The sequence below is a fragment of the Sapajus apella genome, unplaced genomic scaffold (assembly GCF_009761245.1).
Source record: "Sapajus apella isolate SASKATOON/1434 unplaced genomic scaffold, GSC_monkey_1.0 scaffold81, whole genome shotgun sequence".
Classification (NCBI taxonomy): Eukaryota; Metazoa; Chordata; class Mammalia; order Primates; family Cebidae; genus Sapajus; species Sapajus apella.
In genome coordinates, this window is record NW_022437021.1 from 3,914,046 (window position 1) to 3,937,213 (window position 23,168).

General features: G+C 35.9%; 1 protein-coding gene across 4 annotated transcripts in view; it reads left to right on the top strand.

Annotated features, from left to right (window-relative positions):
- Positions 1-18,141, top strand: part of HEPACAM2 (HEPACAM family member 2) — a 36,252-nt gene extending 18,111 nt beyond the window's left edge. The window contains exons 5-10 of one of the 4 annotated variants that reach the window (XM_032252958.1): positions 8,852-8,977; positions 9,070-9,094; positions 9,189-9,226; positions 10,879-10,952; positions 14,385-14,494; positions 17,460-18,141. In XM_032252958.1, coding sequence (XP_032108849.1) covers positions 8,852-8,977; positions 9,070-9,094; positions 9,189-9,226; positions 10,879-10,952; positions 14,385-14,494; positions 17,460-17,463 — 377 coding nt within the window. In that variant the 3' untranslated portion in view covers positions 17,464-18,141. Of the gene's footprint in view, positions 1-8,851; positions 8,978-9,069; positions 9,095-9,188; positions 9,227-10,878; positions 10,992-14,384; positions 14,495-15,184; positions 15,530-17,459 lie in introns of those variants that run through there. The other 3 variants (XM_032252957.1, XM_032252959.1, XM_032252961.1) reach the window with 3 other exon arrangements.
- Positions 18,142-23,168: the final 5,027 nt, after the last annotated feature.

Here is a 23,168-nt window from a genome sequence, read left to right on the forward strand (position 1 = left end):
GAATTGCTTCATTTGGGCAGTAGATAATAATATATATTTCTTGTAGACCCAAAAACCATATGTGCTTTAGTTTGTTATAAATTAGGTACCCATTCATTCATTTTTTTTAGCACATATTATGGACCAAATATTGGAGTAAGCACTAAGAATATCATATGAGAAAAATAATTCCTCCTAACAAGAATTCCTGCTCACAATCTAATATGAGTGGCACACATAAACAGCTGAGGTACATCCTTTGCTTTCTATTTTATTAATTTTTATAGGCTTAACCAGCTTTTTACCTCAGTAGCAAACCAAAACATAATTGTACAGTAAGCCACAGTAAGTACATAAAATAGTTTAGTAGCAATCCAGGTGTCATCTTCATCTTGTTTTTCATTCTCACTGCAAGTGAAAACATGGCTGTAATATATAGAAGTATACTACAGTAAGGCTTTCCCACTGCCTAAACTTTCTACATTAATATTTATCCAAGTTATTCTCATAATATCAGAAGCCCCCAATATTTGATTAAGATCTTATTACCAAGGTCTAAAGACAGCTACAGTCTTAACGTCAGATAATTGCCTTTTGCAAAATCTAAAAAACCTGTTTGACCTGTACAAAGACCAAGCATTTGTTATTATAGTAAATAAGAAGAGCAGGTGCTTATTTTTCAGAGGGATTCAGAGCTGTCAATATTAGTGACCTCTTTGTGGTTTTTAGAGCGATTTTCCAACCCCCAAATGTCCACAGAGCTTTAACTCAAACAGCAACAAAATGGCAAAGAAAATGAATAGTATTGATGTGCTTTGTTAAACATTTGTGTTTTAGTTTCCAAGTCAGTGAACGTCTGCAGTACAGATTAGGTATACACCAACCTATAGTTATAAATGACCATCACGTGCAACTATCAATTGAGCCTACTGACCATTCACTCTGATGAATAAACTCTTGAGATCCATGAAGAATTTGAAATCATTTAGAAAGTTAAAATTCCTGCTTTTGAAATGTTTCCAGAACCAAACTGGTATTTGATGCAGCCAGTGAAGTTGTAAGAAATAGATTAATCTCTTCTTAGTGAGGCAAAACATTTGGCTAAACCTTTTGTTTTAGCAATAAAACATGGAAGCCAAAAGGAAAAGGAGTCAAAGATGACTCCAGGGTCACAGATATGGAAGGAAAATGACAAGGTCAGGAAGTAATCAAGTTTTATTGGGGATTTTCAGTGGGGAGAGGAAGGCTGGAGAGAACAATTAGTTCTGTGTTATTTTGCTTTTCTAAGACTACAGCAAACGGTAACTTCCACCTCTGTTCACTATGATTCACATCTAATCTGAGATATTAATTGACCTTTTTATATCTCCATGGAAATATCCTAAAGAAAACAGAGACAATGGGCAAGTTCACACAGCTAGTAAGTGATTAAATAATATCTGAATTCAAAGCCCTTTTTTTTCTGAGACGGAGTTTCATTCTTGTTGCTCAGGCTGAAGTGCAGTGGCACAATCTCGGCTCACTACAACCTCTGCCTCCTGGGTTCAAGCAATTTTCTTGCCTCAGCTTCCTGAGTAGCTGAGATTACAGCGGCACACTACCACACCTGGTTAATTTTCTGTATTTTTAGTAGAGATGAGTTTTCACCATGTTGGCTAGGCTGGTCTCAAACTGCTAACTTCAGGTGATCCGCCCACTTCGGCCTCTCAAGGAGCTGGGATTTACAGGCATGAGCTACCGTGCCTGGCCCAAAGCCCTTGTTTTTAACCACTATACAAACTGTCTCCTTTGATATAACTGGGAATGTCGATGAAACCGTATAGTCTTTTTAAAAGATATGTATAGGGTCACACGTAGAATATAGCATGTACTTTCTCATCACATATCTAATTTAATGCTATGTACATAGAGATACCCTGGTTTGTATATATGTATAATTTCATATTAATATAAAGTTAGGAAGTATCTGTAACTGAAAATAATGTTTTTGATATGTTTCAAGAAAAGAATAGCTATTAAAATAATAAATGAGCATTTGTGTTTTGAAAAACAAGACTTTATTACCTTAATTAAGGACTTCCTTGAATGCAGATGTCCCTATTTTAAAGTTTTAACTGAAACAAAATTGCTATTGTGACATGCAATAGATAGATGATAGATAGATAGATAGATAGATAGATAATGTTTATGGAAATGTAATCATCTGATCAGAATTCAAATGTTCACATTTCATGAAGGCATTCAATTGTATAAATAGAATTCCTTAAGGCCATGTGGGCATAGTTTGAGATTTAGCCATAATAGAAATGTTTTCAATTTGTGTATGATAAAGCTTCCATTTTTTACATTTATTTGTATCCCCCATATTAAAGAAGAGAACAGAAAAAAGATTCAAGGCAGGAAAATGAATTTACTAATTTTTCTATCTAGAAATTTCTCAAGTCAAGGCCTCTAGGAAATGTATTTCACTTTGGGCCATTGGAAATGACAATTAAGATAGAACTACAAATCTAACACTCAGAACTGAGACCTAAGGTGATGTTTCCATGAGCATCCAGCATTGAATAACCATGTCTGTCAGGTGGGCCTATGATGGAGTGTGGAAATGGCACACTCCTCCGTGTGGCACCTTCGTCTCCGGAGGGAGGTGATTCAGCTGCCATGACCAGTGAACAGATTGGATAAGAGAGATCTCAAGACTTCATTTTGATCTAGAAATAGTACACAGACTGGAGCATATGGCTGTCCTGCTTTGAGTGCAGTCTCAAACAGCAGGGTTGCGATACCATGGATACCACGCCTCTTGCCCATATTTGCACTTAACATGTTATTCCATTTTATTTGTTTGCCTAAGGAGGAGGCAAATAGTATTTGCACTATGGCTTTGGCACATGAGTCCATCATGTTTAAATAATGGGGAGAATGGCATGCTATGTGCTAAAGAATAGTATAAACTCTCTGAAAGGAAAAAGAAGGAAGCTCCTGCAAGTATCCAGAACTGCAGAAGCAATCTCTATACACTCTCTATGTCAATACAGTCAGAATTTCCTTGCTGTCTTATTTTCAAGTACAGGTTCTGGAAGTTCATCTTTGCAAAAACACTTGCTTAAGGCTGAGACCACAGCAACTGTGCCCCTTGATTTGATCCTTGACATATCTGGCACTTATTGTATGTGTGAAAGGGAACAAATTTCAAATGCTCGACCTAGTAAATCTTGTGTGTTCTGGGACAGAAGAGCAGTGTTGAGAGCAGAGAGCCAGGATGCTCTAGAGAAGAAGCCTAACAGGAAAGATCATTTCTTCCAAGAAAAGGATTGTCCCTATTCCTCATTCTCCATGGGGAAGACTTTTGGCCACTGCCACAGCCAAGGTTTTGGGCTGACAGACGCTGGTCACTACAGGAAAGCTCTCTGATGTAGGGCAAACACAGGCCAAGGGAAGAGGCAAGAAAGCAAGAAGGAAGGAGCCTAAAGAAATAAGGAAGTAATGGAGGAGGGGAAGAGTGGGATCCTCTGTAGGAGAAAATGTGTGCAAATTAGGTCATTTTGGTAAATACATATCAAAAGGGACAAAGTTAAAAATGAAGGGGAAGGGAAAAGATGTGTCTTATCTAGTCTAAGACATCTTATCATTGTATATTAAGCCTACTGCCCAACTGCAGAATCACAGAAGTGTCTGGCAAAGAACTGATGCAGGCCAGAGTGAAGCTTCACTATTAGAATGAGAACTGCTTGGAAATAGTAATTATTAGCATATGCTCAAGTTTAAGAGGGAAAAAAACAGCTGAGATTACTCAAGTGATTTTCTGCAGTTTTGCTCATAGTAAAGCACATTGCAAAAAACTTAAATAGAATAAATTAGCATTGAATTCTTTTTTAAGGAGTCTTCAGGGGTTATAGAATTTTGGTCAAGGCAGTCTGGCTATTAAGAAATGAAAGATTTGAAGCACATGAAGTTTGATGTCAGAAAAAGTTAGAGGAAAAGCTTATATGTAAGAGCCTACCTGCTTATTGCAAAAACCAATCTTTGACCAGAGTAACAGAAAAAAAGTTGAACTTGCAGTCAGAAGAAAACCTGTCTACTCTCAATTATAGGACTTACTGACTATGGCAAATATTTTAGTTTCTCTTGAGACTCTTTCTTTATCTGTACCTGTAAATGGTGTCATGAATTTTCTTTTGTAAATGGAAAACAAATGTACATTTTATTTTATGTGTATATACTTAATATATATTTAATTGTGCATTATCTGAAAATTCCCTTAGCTACTTTTGATTTTATTGTGAGATCTAAAATGAAGAAATAGAGAATTCACTTGCTAAAAATGGTGCCTAAATCATACGATATGTATTAAATCTTGCCACTCTATTATTTGGTATTTTTTAATCAATTTTTTAATTATTATTTATTTATTATCAATTTTTCTCTTTTTTTTACTTTTTTATCACTGTCATTGTCTCAGAGAGCATTCTATTTGCCTTTAGCTTATTGACAACCACAGTGAAGTATGGGTCATTCTAAATTTATATTTTAGAAATGAAATTGACTAAATTTTGTTGGGCTTCCAAAAGTACACCTCTAGGATGGCAGAGAAGCTGGAAACCAATCATATACAGAACAACAAAATGATCTATGAGTGCTGAATCTGAAGAAGAGGATTCTCAGAGGGAGATGTGAGAGTTTCATCAAACAATTAAGATGGCATCATATATAGAAAGGATTTAATTTATTTGTTGTTGCTTCAATTGATAGAACTGAGTAGATTTGGGCTTAATTTGGGGGATTGATTTCTGTTTCTTGTATAATGATTAGGCAAGAGTGGTGGAAAGAGCACAGAATTGTTGTTAGACATTGCTAAATTCAAATTTGAGTCCTGGAGCCTTAGATTTCCCAACTGTAATATGAAACTAATTGTTGCATCATAGAAGCAGTAAGTGGTAAAACTATTAATTTTGATTAGAATTGTTTACTCCCTAAAGTCTAAAAGACAAATAAAAATATATAACAAGGAAATAGAGAAGAAAAGAGAAATAAAATTCTGATTAATCTAAATTAAGACAAGAAATGAGAGAAAAAATAAATAAGAAGGTAGGAAATATAGAAAAAATAGTAAGATTGTAGATCTAAATGGAAATATATTACTAATCATACTAGGTCTTAGTGCACTAAGTATTCCAACTAAAAAACAAATGTCAAACTGGATACATACCTTATGTATGAAGATACTGAAAGGTTGAAGTTAAATAGAAGAACAAATGAAACATACAAAAAAGAAAGCTAGTATAGCTATATAGCAGGACGTCTAATAATGTTATTTCATTTCAACATCATTTCGTTATAATATCGATGAGAGAAAAATATCAATTCCCACAGGGGCCACTGTGTGTGTGCAGTTTGCACTTTCTCCCCATACTTACATAAGTTTTCTCCAGGTTTTCCAGCTTCCTCCCACATCCCAAAGATGTGCACATTTGGCGAATTGTCCTATCTACATGGTCGCCGTCTGAGTTAGTGTGGGCATGTGTGTGACTGTGCCCTGCAATGGGATGGTACCTGGAACAGGGCTAGTTCTGGCCTGTGTCCTGGGCTTCCAGGATAGGCTTCTAGCCAGCTGCAGGTCTGAACTAGAATAAGCAGGTTGGGGAATGAATGAATGAATGAATGCATACAATGATTGTCAAATAAAAATTTATAAAGTTTAGGATAATCATATAAGTGCATGACAATAAATGATGTGGTATGAAAGTGCTCAAGAAGACTGGCAGATTTGTGATGTTAGTGTTTGAACTGCATGATGCTAGAGGTGCTTTTTACAATTTTCACTTTGCAAACATTTATTCCTTGATTTCACCCATTACCACTACCACTGCCATCATTCATGGATTCACCAAAAATTGGGTAAATAACAATCTTGTTTTTATTAATCTTTATTAAATGTATGTATAGTTCACATTTATTTGATATTAGCGTTTGATATTTGAAGTGTTTGGGATCTTTATGTAGAACTCTGATAATTTTCTGGCCAGAAATATGTTGTAGAGATGCAGCTCTTGTTTGTATCAATTAGCCAGTGGTAAAATTGGTTTCACTATATGTTGTTTCGCTCAAAGTCACAGTTTCCAAGAATCATTCAATGATGTTAAGTGAGAACTTACTGTACTGGTATAAGATAACTTATATAAAAATTAGATAATTTCTTTAAGACAGGAAGCATTAGGAAGTAAGCTAATAAATAGCAAAAATTGGCAGAAAAATTCAGAAAGTGGGAGACTTTAACGTATTTATTTCAGTAGCTAACAAAACAGACAAAAACTCAGTAGAAATAGAGAAAACCCACCTCACGTAGTTGAAATAACATAAATACTACATGCAGCCACTGCACAGTACACCCTTTCATATGAGTACTTTTATAGTCATTAAAAAAATCAACAAACTTCAAAGGATTGCCCTATACCAAGAATGAAATTAAACTAAAAATCGGTAACAGAAACAACACTAGAAAACTCCCAAACTTAAGAAAATTAAGCAACAGACTTTTAAATAACCCATAGGTCAAATAACAAATTGCAGTGAAAATTAGGAAATGTTTTGGACTTAATGATAATGAAATTACTATGTTTTAAAACTCAGAAAAGTGTTGCTCTATAATTACATTGCATACGCTTGAGAAAATGAGGGGAAAAAATAATGGAAATTAAACTTAAAAGTGTATTGTGTGTGTTAAGTTGTGTTAAAATAACGTATATGTGTGTGAGTGTGCAATATTTTGGAGACTGAGTTGCTAGCATGCCACACATATAGTGTCCTATTTACATAACTCAATGTAAACCTCTCTGGCTCCCCTAAGTCATAGAGTATCAAAGCAAGAAGAGAACTTAAAGGCAAGTCACTCTTGCCTCCTCCTTATATTAATGGGAAAATAAAAACCCTGAGAGTCAAGGGGCTCACCTAAAGTTACACAGCTCTTTAGAGAGAACAATCCCACAAGAGCATAATATCTGAGAAAAGGCTGAGATCTCACAAAGAGACTACCCAAGTGCTAAGTGATTCCAAACTAAAAGGTCAACCTTCCAACAGTGCAAGAACATAATTATTCTACAACTTATTATGAGGCAAAAACAATCTAATAAGCTTCGTGATGTTCTAATCTATATATAGGATCAATAAATTGTGATTCTAGTTCATTTTAAGCTGCCTTGCAAAAATTTCTTCTAGCCAAGGTTTGCAAGAGTTTAATTTAAAATCTGTTAAAAGACAGTAAGTCGGACACAGCTATTATAATCCCATAGAAGAACATTTTAAGAATGCAATTCTCTGAATGCATATCAGAAATATATAAACTTCTCATCAGAAATGGTGAAGATTTTTGATAATTAAAAACAACCTTGATTAACTCTTTAGGACTTAAGGGGAATATGTGAATGGTGGTGTATGCGGAAATTAGAAGAGATAACCTGATTTCCATGATGTGTTTACTAGATTTTGGCAACTATAATCTACACTACATTATTAAAAGACTCCTGTAAGATTAAGAAATGAATGTATTCTGGGTGGAAAACCCAAGAGAGTTAACATAGGCTCATACTGAGAGAAAGAAAAGATTAAGTGTTCTCCCCATTGGAAACCTCAGCAGAGACTTTATGGTGAAAGATGACACAGTGTGGGCTGGATATTTATTGCAGAGCTGTGTAGTCACCATCGTCTTCACCACATCCAGATCTTCCAGGCTGTTCACCACTGCTGAGCGGAAGTGGCATCACATGACTTTCAATCCCACATTAATCTAGACAGACAGGCAACTGCCATGATTTATTTCTACATCCATATCTGATTTACATGGTAATATAGAAGACATCTGTTACTCTCATTTGTTGGAGGTTAAAACTATTCCTATTATATCGATTAACTATATGACTAAACATATTATAGCCTGAAGCTGGTGTTAACATAGCCACAGTTAATAAGTTGTGTTAAAATTCTATTAAAGGGAGGCATCATTAAGTGTTAAGAGTCTGGGGTAACATCTGGACTCTACCACTTATAACCCGAGTGACCTTGGGCAAAATTCAGCTTCTTCATCTATTGGAAGGGATGATAAAATAATCTCTCCTTTATAGAATTGTTGTAAAGATTCAGTGAGTTAATATGTATCATGCACCCATAGAACAGAGCCTGACATATTGTAAGCTCTCAGCAGATGTTATTAGCACCATATTTTATATAGTGATATTAATAAAGGGAATGGCTTACAAAACAAAGTGAATTCTAGTCAAAAGGTGGGACTTTAAATACTTTTTGAAAAATCACACATACATCCTATTTTAAGAATTGATGTTTCTTTTTTATTTTTAATTTTTTTCATCATTTACGGTAAGAGACATTTCTTTATTGGCCAAAAATTAGTAAAGCGTGTTTGAAATGAACACCTCCCTTCTCACACCTTTAATCACTTACCATCTCCCTATAATATTCACATACTTAAATTATGCTAGAAAAGCAAAATGGAAGAAAAATGAGAGAGCAACTTAGCATTTAGGGATGTAGAGACAATGAGATGAAACATGTAACTTAAGGTGGCAAATATAACTGAGAAGTATGACATGAGATATTTGCTACACCTAGTATAACATAATCAGTTTTAACCTGGGCAGTGCGCCACGTTTCCAATCACAGATATCCCTAGGGAGTTTAGTGTGTGTTTTAAAGTAAGTGCATTCCTTCCATTGGTCCCTCTCTCTCTCTGTCTCTCTCTCTAATAATACATGTTTATATGTTTTTTTCAATAGCATCTCCTTTAAAATAAGGCATTGAAAAAGTCAAGTTATATACTGTAGTAATTTATTGCTAAAAATATATTTATCTTTTTATTTAGGACTGGAGAAGCTTGCACAAAAAGGAAAATCATTGTCACCTTTAGCAAGCATAACTGGAATATCACTATTTTTGATTGTATCCATGTGTCTTACCTTCTTATGGAAAAAATATCAGCCCTACAAAGGTAGGTTAAAATTTCCAAAATAAAATTTTTTTGAAGCTGTATATATGTGTACTAAGAAGTACCTTACCATTTTTCTTCTCTCTTGATTTTAGTTTTAAAACAGAAACTAGAAGGCAGGTAATGCATCTGTTTCTATGAAAACAGTTTTTTTCCTTACATGCTTTTTCCTCAATTATTATCCCTGACAAAAATACCTATTTTGTCTTTTCAGGCCAGAAACAGAATACAGGAAAGCCCAAACATTTTCAGGTAATGGCCAGGCTGGAAAGGGCTATTATCAGTTTTAACGCATATTAATTAATATTGTTAATATTATTATATATTATTAATGTAATAGAATTAATATAAGCTAAAATTAATATAACATTAGCAGTCCGTTACCTTTGGATTCGTGCCTTCACTTTACAAAATGTTATCCTGGCCGGGCGCGGTGGCTCACGCCTGTAATCCCAGCACTTTGGGAGGCCGAGGCGGGTGGATCACGAGGTCAAGAGATCGAGACCATCCTGGTCAACATGGTGAAACCCCGTCTCTACTAAAAATACAAAAAATTAGCTGGGCATGGTGGCGTGTGCCTGTAATCCCAGCTACTCAGGAGGCTGAGGCAGGAGAATTGCCTGAACCCAGGAGGCGGAGGTTGCGGTGAGCTGAGATCGCGCCATTGCACTCCAGCCTGGGTAACAAGAGCGAAAACTCCGTCTCAAAAAAAAAAAAAAAATGTTATCCTTTGCATTGGTTTTATGTAAGTCACACAAGTCTGTAATATCAGCCTGGAAGGCACTCTTAACTCCATTTTACAGGCAAGAGGACTAATGATCAAGGAGATGAAGTCACTTGCCCACAGTCAGTAAGATCAATAAAGTTAGTTCTGCTAATCCATTGATCCTATTATTATTATTATTTTGAAAATTCCAAAGAGTTGTATCACTTTGTTAATTCCTAAGGTAGGTTTCATGCTGGCAGCTCCATCCCAAAGAGAAGAGGAAAGGAAGGTCTGGCAGAGGCCAGGGTAGCTTCTTTGTCCCCATTGTGACCCTCATTATGATCAATATTGACTGTACTGAGTTAACAAGAGAGTTTTTGCTCAGGCCAGAGAGTCACAGGGAGCCAAGTTTCAGTTTTATATGTGCCACTTTCCCCTTATATCACCTTATGAAAATTATTTTTCTTGACCACAACTTCCTCTTCTCTATAATAGAGATAAAAACTTCCCACTAAAGGTTGCTATGAGAATTAAATAAAATGATATAGGTGGAGTGCTTGATATGAAGCCTGAATGTTTGATAAATGTGGGCCTTCTTCCTCTTTTCTAGCCCTTCCTGACTTATAAATGACAGAACATCAGAGCTGGCAAGGGCCCCAGAGACCATCTAGTTCCTTCTAATCACCTCCACCCCCATCATTCTACAGATGATAGTTTATGTGGATTGATATTACAATGTATTGTACTTTTTCTGTATGGAAAGCTACAGTTAGCTATTTATTCTTTTTAGTTCTGGTGGTCTCTGTTAGATCTAACAGGGTGCAGTTGTTACTATGGGTGGATCAACAGTGGCTGTGACCTCTAGGCTGAATGAAGCCCTAGTGACCATGAGTCTCTGGTAACTGAGAGTTACAAAGGCCAAGCTTGCCCACATGTGTGTATTTAAAGATATAACAGGCTATTCTCATGTCTGGCTTTAAGAATAATTGTTCCAATTCAATTTCAATTCTCAGCTTCAGAAAGAGTGATTTCCAACACTGCTTAATGGTGATATGGCTACAGAGATTAGGAAATGTTAAATTCATTTTGTACCTATATACCATTTAAAGCAGGCAATAAAGATAAGTTTTACAAAGGTTTTTAAAAACAACAACAGCAAATCAAGGCATTTGATTTTTAAATTTGTTTTACATTTCAGGCCATGAAGATGCTCTGGATGACTTCGGAGTATATGAATTTGTTGCTTTTCCAGATGCTTCTGGTGTTTCCAGGGTTGGTTTTCCTAGTGGCTGATTCTGCTTCACCAGAGGTGTAAGCAGCATTCGTTTAAGCACTGGGCAGTGTGGTCAAGTGGCTACATTATTCATTACTGCATTGAGCAGTGCTGACTTACTCCATAATGTATGGCATTGCCAGATCTGGGGAGCTAAAGCATCTTTCTTTGCCTTTATAAGTAAAGCTAACACAAATAAGGAAGTTATGCTAATTCATAAATAGTCTTTACCTGGTAATCTCAGTGAAGAGAGAACTAACTATGTTGAAAGTCAGGAGAACTGAATAAATAGGCTAGGTGTTGGTGGCTCACATCTGTAATCCTAGGGCTTTGAGAGGCTAAGATGGAAGGATTGCTTGAGCCCAGGGGTTTGAGATCAGCCTGAGCAGAGACCACATCCCAACAAATATTTAAAAATTAGCCAAGCGTGGTTGTGTATGCCTCTGGTCCCAGCTTTTTGGGAGACTGAGGCAGGAGGATTACCTGAACCCAGGAGTTCAAAGCTACAGTGAGCTGTGATCACTACCATACACCAGCCTGGGCAATAGAGCGAGACCCTGTCTCAAATAAATAAATTAATTAATTAAAGATAACTGAATAAACAGAGGATCAGGAGACCCTGATTTAAGTCACTCTGCATCACTTGGGTGACTGTAATCCATCACTTTACTGAACTCTCTCTGTTCCTCAGTTTCCCCTTTATTGCCCCCCATATCTTTTGACAACATTGCAAAGACAATTGATCACATCCTTGAAGATACCTCATGCTCTTCAGAAGGAAGTTGCCATATAGACCCAAAATATTCAGGTATATATCTTTATGATTGCCTTGAAGGTACATGAGATGTCAAGGGAGTTTTCATATAGTTGAAGTCATTTCAGTCCGGAAAACAAAAAAACCCCGTCTTTTAAAACAATCAGTTTTGTTTAACAGACATGCAGAATGTTTCTCTGAGCTAATCAGCTTATTAACCCTTTTATAGATTTGTATAGAACCAAGTTTCCTCTGCTTCCTTATTCAGCTATGAGTCCATTTAAGGAAGGGCACCATAAAACAGATTACTTGCTTCCAGGCATTCTCATTCCATTTGTTAAAAGGACTATTTGCCATTAGGGAATGGTGACTTCTCTTGTTCAGAGGATTCTATCTCTGTATAAGGTTCATCCAGCAAGTTGCCTGGCCACAGACTTTATTTGAGAAATGTCATGTGAGTAATGGAGAGGGACTGATTGGATTTCATCCTCCCTAAGGGTGAGTCAGTAGCAGTCACAGATGAAGAGGAGAACTGGCCTGCAAAGGCTTTGCAATACCCTATTCAATCTCAGGCAGGATTAGCTCACCCTTCATTTCCACAACCAAAAGACAACAACAAATATTTGATGGATCAGTTATTTCAAAGAGCTTCTCACGATGGCAAAAAACACACTTCTAAGGTGTGGCTTCAAATTGGAGAGGAGGAAACTGAAGAGCTAAGTCTTATAACTGAACTTTTGAATAAGGAGTTTTAGTTTCTTTATTTAAAACAATGCACACTTTTTATTCCTAGGAATTCAATGGAAAGGAGTGAGGTTTATGTAAGAAATTTTAAATCTTACCATGTGATTAATCACTACTCAGTTTTGGAGTTTTACCGGAAGGACCTCAATTGGCTAAAAATACTATAGTCCTGAAGAACTCGAAGCAGAGAAATAGGGGTATTAATTATATAACAGAAGCCCTGCTTATTTCTGTTGGAAACAGAATAACTTGATTTGGAGCCACGCCCATCTTCAAAGCTGAAAGCTCCTAAGGAAATCTGTTGAGGTTCTTAATTGGCCATGGCAGGTGCTTTGAGCCAGAAGTGAGAAATCAAGACCAACAACCAAAGGAGGAGGATTAGGGACAAGAGGAGGAAGACCTGCATGAGAAGCCAGAATGGCAGATATGTGGGAAGGTAGAACCAAATGCGATGGCCTTTAAAAGAAAAGGAAAGGTGATCATAAAACCAAGATCTCAAAACTGAAGTTAAGAAGGGAAATAAATTAAATTATTAACTTTTTGAGTTTTCAAAAATCAAAATAAGCTAGGTGCCATGGTGTGCACCTGTAGTCCCAGCTGTTCAGGAAGCTGAGATGGGAGGATCACTTGAATCCAGGAGTTCAAGACCAACCTGAGTAACACGGCAAGACCCTGTCACAAAAAAAGAGAAGCGAAATAATCTCTTGGCATATTGTGTGGTATGTGCACAAATGGATTACTTTTCTCTCTACCCATTGCACATTTCATTGTACATTTACCACCTCTTTCAGGAGTTAGACAGAAAGCAATGCATTAAATGAGCAAGTTTATTATTTAACAGCTCTATATTAGATTAGGTGAGTACATTGGTGATCATTGATAGATTGCTTTTACCATAGCCCCTGAATACCTTCAAACCAAAAAATATCAAGAGCTGATCTCAAGGATTGGCTCTAAACCAAAATTTATTTGACACAAAAATGACAGGGCAAATCACATCTCCTAAGGAAGGCTTCATATGAGAGCTTTAGCAAGCGGAATGGAAATTAGTGATTTCTAGAAAAACAAAAAGCTAAGATGTTCCAAGCAGGTCAAATTAGCCTGAGACAGTGAACTCTTCAGAGTTATCAAGAGCAAAGAGCCCTCGAGATGGAGCTGTATAAATATAAAGGACTGAAAGTAGACAGAAATAGGATTAAAATAGGAAGCATTTGGGATGGGGAGGAAAACTAGACTTTGGCTAAATAATTGGGAAGGAGTGTTTACAGAAAGAAGGAAGTTCTGAAGCATAAGGAATGGGAATTAATAAAACACAAATACCAGTTTCAATAAAAATATCTGTTGATTTTTACCAGCCATAAATACACTATTCTTTCCACATTCATCCAAGCATTTAGTTTTTTCAGTCCATTACTACATTTAAACCAAAGCATTTTCCTTTGAGTGTTCCATATTCCTTGGTACTGTCTTTACTTATTTGCAATATGATGTGTGATTTGGGCTGTATATTGTTCTTTCCCTTAAGCCACCCTTGCGCACATAATTGGCAAAGAGTGTCAAAAAGGTAATTGAGGTATAGAAAAGATGATAATATATGCTCTCTGATTCTAAGATGTCCTCATATCTTCTTTTGCTATTTTTTTCTTTCTATGATATTTCCTTTACAGTACTGCCAGCTTTCTTCTTAAATGAAGAAAAAAGCCATAGCTTTGTCAAGCTATCCTTCTTCTGACCTTATAGCTATGCTGCTGCACAAACTGCCATAGGGTAAGTGCAGAAAAGTGTAGCAAGGAAGAAGTCAACCTTCTAGGGAAGAAAAATAGTTCTAATTCTCTAATCATCACTACTGCCAGTTGTTTTCCACTATGCAGCATAGTGGAAAAACTATTTACTAGTCTTGACCTAATTTTTTTTAATGTGTCACATTTTCTAGATGCCAAGTAGGTCTGTTCCAGCCTCTGATGGTGTATCGGGGCAAGATTTGCACAGTACAATTTATGAAGTTATTCAGCACATCCCTGCCCAGCAGCAAGACCATCCAGAGTAAGTATACCTCTTCATTTAATGGTGCTATGGAGAGGCTAAGCATTTAGCCTCTGCTTTCCCCAGAATTGATTGAAAAGCACAGAAGAAAAATACAAAACAAGATATAATGCTTCTGTGTATTTGAACATATTTCCCCACCTGAAAATAATTTTGAGAAACAAAACAGGGAAACATACAAATATCTTCTAGGGCCATGCACTTGGGCTAGTGGACTAGATTCAGAACGCTAGAATCAACTGTCTCTTGTGTACATTTGTTTCTCACAATATTTCCCCAAGGAATCCACATCTGGGTATGAAAGGAATGTTCAGGCCAATTTTGTAGCCATCTTAATAATTACTTAATGATTTTCCAGAAGCTATGGTAGTTTTAGAGCCATGATGATCTGTCACTAGAAATAGGACCAGTAAAATATAAGCCTGCAGAAGGTCCACAGCACTGTCAGTATCCAATGTCCAGCCTCTTATTCAAAGTAGCCTATTCCCAAGTGAGTGGAACCCCAGTGAGGACTGGCCTCTTATCCAGAGAGGACAAACCCTGTGCTAAGGACAAAGCTGAGAACCTATTTATCCAGTTAAGCTCAAGGCTGCCACTAAGAAGTCTCCCTCTCCTTCCTGCCATGGAGAAACTAAGCCTACAATCTTTTGAAATAATAAAATGAACTTCTCTTTTTTATTCGGGCTGTAGCTGCCTGAAGGCATAACTGCCACAGATCATCTTCCATCATTTCTTTGTCATTTATTGACTTTGAAAAGAACATCAATAACCACTTACAGAAACTTCCCCTCTGGCAAAAGAAACAGTTCCAGCAAAGTAATTCATGCACACTTCTGGGTAAATATCAAAAATAACAGCAAGGAGTACAAATGCATGGGAAATCATCTTACGGGGAAGAAACCTAGTCCTGGAGGGGGGAGGATGTAAGGACTAAATAAGTGGCAAGATATTTCAGAGAACCTCATCAGATAAAATTTACCTAGAGTCACATAAATTAGGAACAGACTCTGTTGGAGGTAGGAACTTACAGTTTGGGGAAAAAAAAGTAAAGCATTGTATTATCAGTCTAGTAGAACACAAGAATAGGATATTATTACATAATATTTTAAGAATAAAAGCACTCTAAAATGATACCTAATTCTCTTTACTGTCTATAATAGAAAGCTAGGGGAAATTTGTTTGTTGTTAAATATAAGGCATTGAAAGAATTTTGAGATTAAGTCTGCTTTCTAAGATTTAATCTAATTAAAATTTGTATCCTATTTAAATTCATTTCTCTATATATCCTTTCTTCTAACTATCAATTTTTCACATTAGAATGCAAACAGACCAAATGACAACTTGGAGTTTCTCTTTTAAGTTTCTCAAGAATGAAATAAGTTTTAAGTCAAAATTGTGAATATGACAGCTACAATTTCAGAACACAAAATAAAGTGATTGGGTTTTCATGTCAAAAAATTGATTTTCAAAAAAACACCCTTTGAAACTAGATGACTTTTAGCACTAGCAAAATCTTTTGACTTTCTTAAGGATATAAAAGTTCATTTCATAAATAAGATTTCAGAATTGAAAACAAAGCAGAAATGCTCTTTATCAAGCATATGAAAAAAGTATTCAAAACTACTGCTGTTAGCACATGCTCCTCCAAAAGGCAGTCACCCTCAAGACCCTGGCTCATGCTACCAGCACAATCTGAGTAACATCTCCAACTCCCACAGCCTCTCTCTTCTCACCTTCTTCTTTCCCATTTTCTCAGTCATTTTTTGTGTTTGTTAGTTTCTCTATGTAGGTCTTTGTCTTCCAATGGCTCTCTCTTCCTTTACCTTCATTCTTTGAATCCCTCCTTTATCGAGTCTAACGTCCTCTTTTCTTCTCTTTCTCTATAATTGCCTCCCTTATCCATAATATTCTTCCTAAAATTTTCCTCCTCTGTCTGTCTTCCACCTTTATCTAAATGGGGAGTCGATATTTTTAAAATTATTATTTTATTTGAATTCAGATTTATGTTACCTATTCTAAATTATTTAAATAAATAAGTGCAATGCTTCCTTTTTCTTTATCAGAAACTATTTTGTACTGATTTTACTTATAGTTAATTCACAAGCATTTCCAGGATATTTAATATGTGGTAGGGCAAGAGATTAAATAAGACTCGATCTTTTCAAGATTTCATAGTTCAGTGGGCTGCTGTTTACTTTTTTTAACTAAAGATTAGTGATTCTGGGTAAAATAAATATTTCTCAGTAGAATAAATGCCACCTATAGATGCAGAGAACATTTTTCTTTCCTGATTACCTATGGTTTTATTCTCCTCTAGGTCCAATTAAATTCAAAGATCAACTTCATGAATAATGCATTATTATAGGTGGTCAGTGAATCTCTCGCATCTCTATTTCCCGACATGAATGTGCCAGCTCTGTGGAAAGAATTCTAATTTCACTGCTTTCTTTTATTTGGCAGTTACTTCTGAGTAAGAAAGACAGCCAAACAATTTTATTCTTTGGCTCTTAGACTGTTCTAACAGTGTTATTTTCTTTACTACATATGTCTGTTACCTAACTGGACTGCTGTTTAACCAATTGGTAAATTGGTCTGTGTTCATATTCTAGCACTCAGACCAATTATTTATTTATTGAACTTAAGGCTGGGTGTGTTTCAATGTTGTCTATTGACCTTATTAAATGCTCTTGGTAGGGTTTATATTGAACACAAGACTTACATTAGTATATTGAAAACAGGACATTCAAATTAAGTAAACCTTTAGTTTCAAAAGGAAATTATCTATAAAATTTAATAATTGCTTACTCTCACATTTATTTGTTGATAAATGTAATTTTCTTGAGCTAGCTCAAGACATTCATCTAATTTGTAGCCTTGGAAAGGAATAAAATAAGTTAAGGTTTGTTTACCTGTAGACCTGAAAAATCTATAGAACTGTTTACGTAGTTTGTTATCTCTTTACTAGGTGAACTTTCATGGGCTAACCAGTACATTGGAGGGAAATTCTAAAGAAACATTTTCAGGAAAAGCAGTGGGAAAGTATTCATCCAGAATCGGTGAAGAAACCAAGACCAACACCTCTTACTCATTATTTCCTTACATGCAGAATAGAGACACTTATGCAAATTGAACTGCAGGTTTTTCAGCATATTCACAATGTCTTGTATAGCAGAAAAACATGTTGGGAAAATATTCCTCAGCAGACAGTCTTTCTCATGCTGATGAAATTAAGACAGTGACTGGGGTTTCCTCATTCCTTTTATATGAAATATCTCTACAAAGCTCAGTTAGTTTACTTTATACTTTCACTATCATCAACACGGAGACTAACCTGCCTCTCCTACAAATGTGGAAATTTTACATTGGTAAATTTTTCAACAGACTTTGTTTTGTTACATTTTCATTAATGTTAAGAATGCTAAATTTATGGTTGAATTTTATGTCCAAATTTCTATCTTGTTATATGTGCTACAGAATAATAAGGATGGTTGTCACAAAAACATAACTATGCCTTCTCTTTTTTTTCCAATCACCAGTGGTATTTTGGAGAAGACTTGTAAACGCTTAAGGAAATGACTATTGAAGTCTTATTTTTATTTTTGTTCAAGGAAAGATGGACTCAAATAAATTATTCTGCTTTTGCTTTTTGTGCTTAATTATTTGTCACATAGAGTAAAAATATCACATAAAAATCAGATTGTAGACTTTGGTTTTTTCATCCTTATTTCCCAATGTGCAATAAAATCTAGATTATAGGGAATTATTAAAATAAAGATCTTGCTCTCTTGTGATCTACTATTTTAAATAGAAGAAAAGGAATCTTAAAAATAGAATTTCTTTTTTAAAAGTTTCAAGCAAGCCACTGTAGGTACATTGCCCCTCCTGTATTTTCACAGAAGCACATGGTGAAAAGAAAATTAAGACTTTAGTCCCATGACTCCTTTCTGGTCTTCTCTCTTTACTACCCTTATATATTTTCCTGTTGGAAAAGTTCATCTGTTCTACCAAAAGTCTTTTCTTCTAGATTTAGTAAAAAAACAAAAACAGAAACAAAAAAACCCCTACTGTATCTGATTAGAAAAGAAATTCATGCCCCTTGTAAAAATATATGTGTACTTGAAAATGCATAAGACTCACCATAAAACAATTAAAATCAGTTGTAATCCTACCCCTCCGAAATAACCTGTTAGCATTTCCCCAGATTAATTATGTATGTATTTATTCATACCCCTTCCATTTCCAGAAAAGATTCATGGTACCTCATATAAATGCATAAAATCACAAGATAAAATATACCCAAAAAATAAAGTTGAAAAGGAAAACAGGATGAAGGAACAATGAGAGGCAAAGCAAAAGCAGAAAGAGATTAAGAACCAGTGTGATGAAGTCGCCTTCATCAGTGGGTATTGTTTCACACCGCCAAGATCATGTGCCATATACAGGTATATATCTAAGGAAGGGTTTCTAAGCTGAACGCAATTTGTAAGTAGCAGGGCCAGAAGAAAGTAAGTCAGCCATCCACCACAGCTCCATTCATCTCTCCCCTCCTTTCTCAGTCTTGTGCCCCCTCCTTCTTTGGGGGTGTTCTCTTTGCTGATACATCTCTTATTTGGAGGGCAGACACTAACTGCAATGAACTGAAGCTACATTACTGTCTTCCCCTTCCTAAACCCAACCCTGAAACACTTTAATCCACAAACAACCGTCAACAGCTGTGTCCTGGAAAGGTAATAATACATTCACATGATTCACAAATCAAAGCTCTATTTTTAAAAAAACCCATGCACTTAAGTAACTGTGTTTCATAGTTTTGGGTTTTGGTTTGGCTATTTTGTGTATACCTCCAGAGTTTCTCACCCCAAACTGAAGAAAATACAAATATATATTCTTATTTTTTCAAGCTCACTTTTCAATTACTTGTAATTCCTCTCATTTCTCTCTCTCTCACACACACACAAAAATACAGACTCCCTTAGCGCATGGTTCCACTCAAAGCAGCAAGGAATTGCTGTAAGCAGAAATGTGAAAGGATCTAGAATCCAATTAACTTTTGCTGTCATTGGCGTGTAACACCGGATGACTCACTGCTCTTTTAGTAAATGAAGATGAAAGTTTCATAAATTAATCAAGGTTTCCAAGGGAAGTGATGAACCATAACCCAGATGTTCACCTAATTAACAAATTAATCTTTAAAAACCAGCCTCAAGTTTTTTCTTCATTACTAAACAGATTGTAGCTAGTGTTAGTTTTTAACTTTATATTACCACTTCTAACTTGGAATAGAATCAAATTTTTGACGCTTATTATGTTTAAAGAGTATATTCTACTGATAGAATTTTATGCAAAAAATTTAAAAACCTACTACTAAAATATAGTTTTCCTTGGATTTCTGATGTGTGCTTCCATGTTAACAAGAGAGTTTCAGTTAAACTGCAATATAGTCTCAGACATCAAGGTCCATATGATCCTTCAGTTCCACTAGAGCATGTACATGAAAAGGTGTTCTTGGAATAATAACTTAAGATAGGTGGTTATTTCCCTATATTTTACTTAAAATTTATTTTTTAAAAGTTCTTATTTGCTGCTTCTACATTGTTATATATAACCATGTTTAATCCTAAATCATTCTTATATAGTCCTCTGAAGTTTGTGTTCACATATACATTAATATAGATGTTTTCATTTCACAAAGAATTGGAAAACAAAACTATCTTTCTCACTGACACAGAAATCAGACACAGCACTTGAATTTAAATGTTACTCTCCTTCCTTCTCATCTCCTAGATACACTGTTTATTGTGATTACCATATTAAGCTTGAAGTTTATTAAACTTTCACATCCCTGACTTATTTTGATCTTCACAAGAACTCTATGAGAAGGAACCAGTATGCCCACTTTACAAATGGAGAAACCAAGACTCTGGGAGTTGAACTTCCTAAAGTCACCAGACCAATGAATGGTAGAGCTGGTTCTTGAACTACACTTTTGGCTCCAAGTCCAAGGACTATTCCAATGCACCAATGATTTCTCTGGGCATAGCATCCTGGAATGGAACAAACACAAATGTTTCTTGTCAGCTTTACCTTGGGAACTTCATTAATTTCAAGTATTATTGAGCCCCCAGCAGAGTTTATTTACTTTTTTGTTGATTCTTGACCAAGAATTTTCTCATTTGAATATGTTCCTAGGGAAGATGAAGCTCAGTTGCTTGCCATTAATAGGGCATAAACTTGGCGATTGTTTTTACACTTGTGAAAATCCCCAGTAGAATCCCACCTTAGGTTTATGACAGAGGATTTCTGAGCTTCTGAGTCATTGGGGATCAGTCAATGAGCCTCATCCCATTCATACCAGCACACACACTTTAGAACACAGACAATACACAATTTTTGAATTGTACTGAGGTGAACTGCCTGCCCTCTTTCTATTTAATAAAAACACCACCTATGGGAGGCAAATAAATTACTGTATTTTCAATAACCAAGTTTCTTTGAATTTGTCTCCCAGAGGCACTTAAACAACTTTGGGAGTTATTTTTCCTTTGCAATTCACTGAGACTCTATCAAAATGCTTTGTCCTTCAGAAAGTAGAGAGTCACAAGAGTGGGATTATATAAAACTTGATTCTCATTATGTATAAATTAATAGTTTCTGACTCACAGATCACAGATAACTAGATATTTTACAGAGGAGGAAACTGACTCAGACATTGAGGGCCTCAGTTTCCCCATCAAAACATGAAGATGCTGAACTAGGCAACCTCCACCCTGCTTTGATTTTCCCAACAGTGACATTCTCCAAATGGATTAGGACCTCTGTGATGCTCTCATTACACCTCTATCAAAACTTTTACTATGCTACTATATTTATACTGTGGACCAAGCACATAAAGAGCTAATTATAATACTGTGTTCTAAATGCAACAGTAGAAGCATGTAAAAATGCAGAGATACCACAGAAGAAGGAGTGATTAATTCCTTTTGGCACCACCCAATAAGCTTTCTTACAGCATATTCAGTTTTGGTGGGCAAAAGGAGCTCAACAACTACAGAAGAAAGGGTATTCCAGCAGGTAACATTAAGTAAGATGTGTAATATATGAGGAACAGGTATGAAAGGTATAGTCATGCAAAACAAGAAACATGTAAATGACCCAGGAGGGTATACTTAGTAAAATTATAAAACATACCTAATCCTTGGGAAATTTAAATCTGGTTAGAAATTTCAGTTATAAAAATCTCTTTGTAACTATATTTCATGTGCCATAAAATAGAGAAGAACTAACTATGACTCAGTCTTTATCTTCTAAGAGCTTGTAATCTAGTCAAAGAAAGAGATACAATAAATTTAACAATAATACTAGTAGATAGTAAGTGCAACATGGTACACTTGTTAAGAAAGAATAACACAAAGCATATTATGGAAGTTTAGATGACGACATCAAATTGAGTCTAGGGAATTCAAAGAAAGCTTCCTGGAGGAAGCTGAGCTGAACCTCGAAGGACAAGGAGAAGTTAGCCAAGTGAAGAAATGTGAGGAAAGCATTTCAGGCAGAGAGAACTACTTCCTGGGCAAAGGCATAGAGGCAAGAAACAGCCTGGTCTATGTGAAGAACTGTAAGCAGTGTAGTAATAATAAGAGAATAAGAGAGGGGGCCAGGTGCGGTGGCTCACGCTTGTAATCCCAGCATTTCGGGCAGCAGCATAAGGTCAGGAGTTCAAGGCCAGCCTGGTCAATATGGTGAAACCGGTCTCTACTAAAAATACAAAAATTAGTTGGGCATAGTGGCGGACACCTGTAATCCCCAGCTACTCAGGAGGCTGAGGCAGGAGAATTGCTTGAACCCAGGAGGCAGAGTTTGTAGTGAGCCGAGATCAGGCCACTATACTCCAGCTTGGGTGACAGAGACTCTGTTCCAAAAAAAAAAAAAAGAGAGAGACAGAGGGAATGGTCAGGCAAGTACTGATGAGAGAAGAAGCTAGCATACTGTACTTTCCCATTACACTCATCATGAGGGTAATCATTTGCTTAGTGAGTATCTTCCTCGTTAGACTGTAAGCTCCCAAAGCTAGGGAAGACAGGGAAGAACATCTGCCTATATTTCCAATGACTATCATATCTCAGCAATCAATAAATGTTTGAGGATAAAATGAATGAACAAGCGTACATGGATAAGGGTCAGATTATGCATGAATGTGAGTGTTCAGTTCAGAAACTTGGATGTATTCTCTAAGTAATGAGACATTGGAGCAGATAAATAATCAGATTTCTGTTTTGGATGGATCACTCTACAGCAACTTAGAAATGGATTTTATAGGACAAGGATGAAACTAGATAAAAAAATTAGGGAAGATATTACTATTACAAGATGAGGATGAAGTGCTGGATGGACTATAGGGTGGAAGTTATATATATGTGTGTATATATATATATATATATATATATATATATAAAGAAGTCAATATATATATTAGAAGTCAATATATATATATATGAAGTCAAATATATATATACATATATATATATTTGAGATAAAACCCAGTTATTGGATGTGGGACATCAAATACAGGGGGGAATCATAAATAGTGCCTGTATTTCTGTCCTGAGAGCTTGATGATGCCATTACAACAAGATGGGAAGTGCATGTGAAACAGGTTTAAAAGTGGGGAAATGAT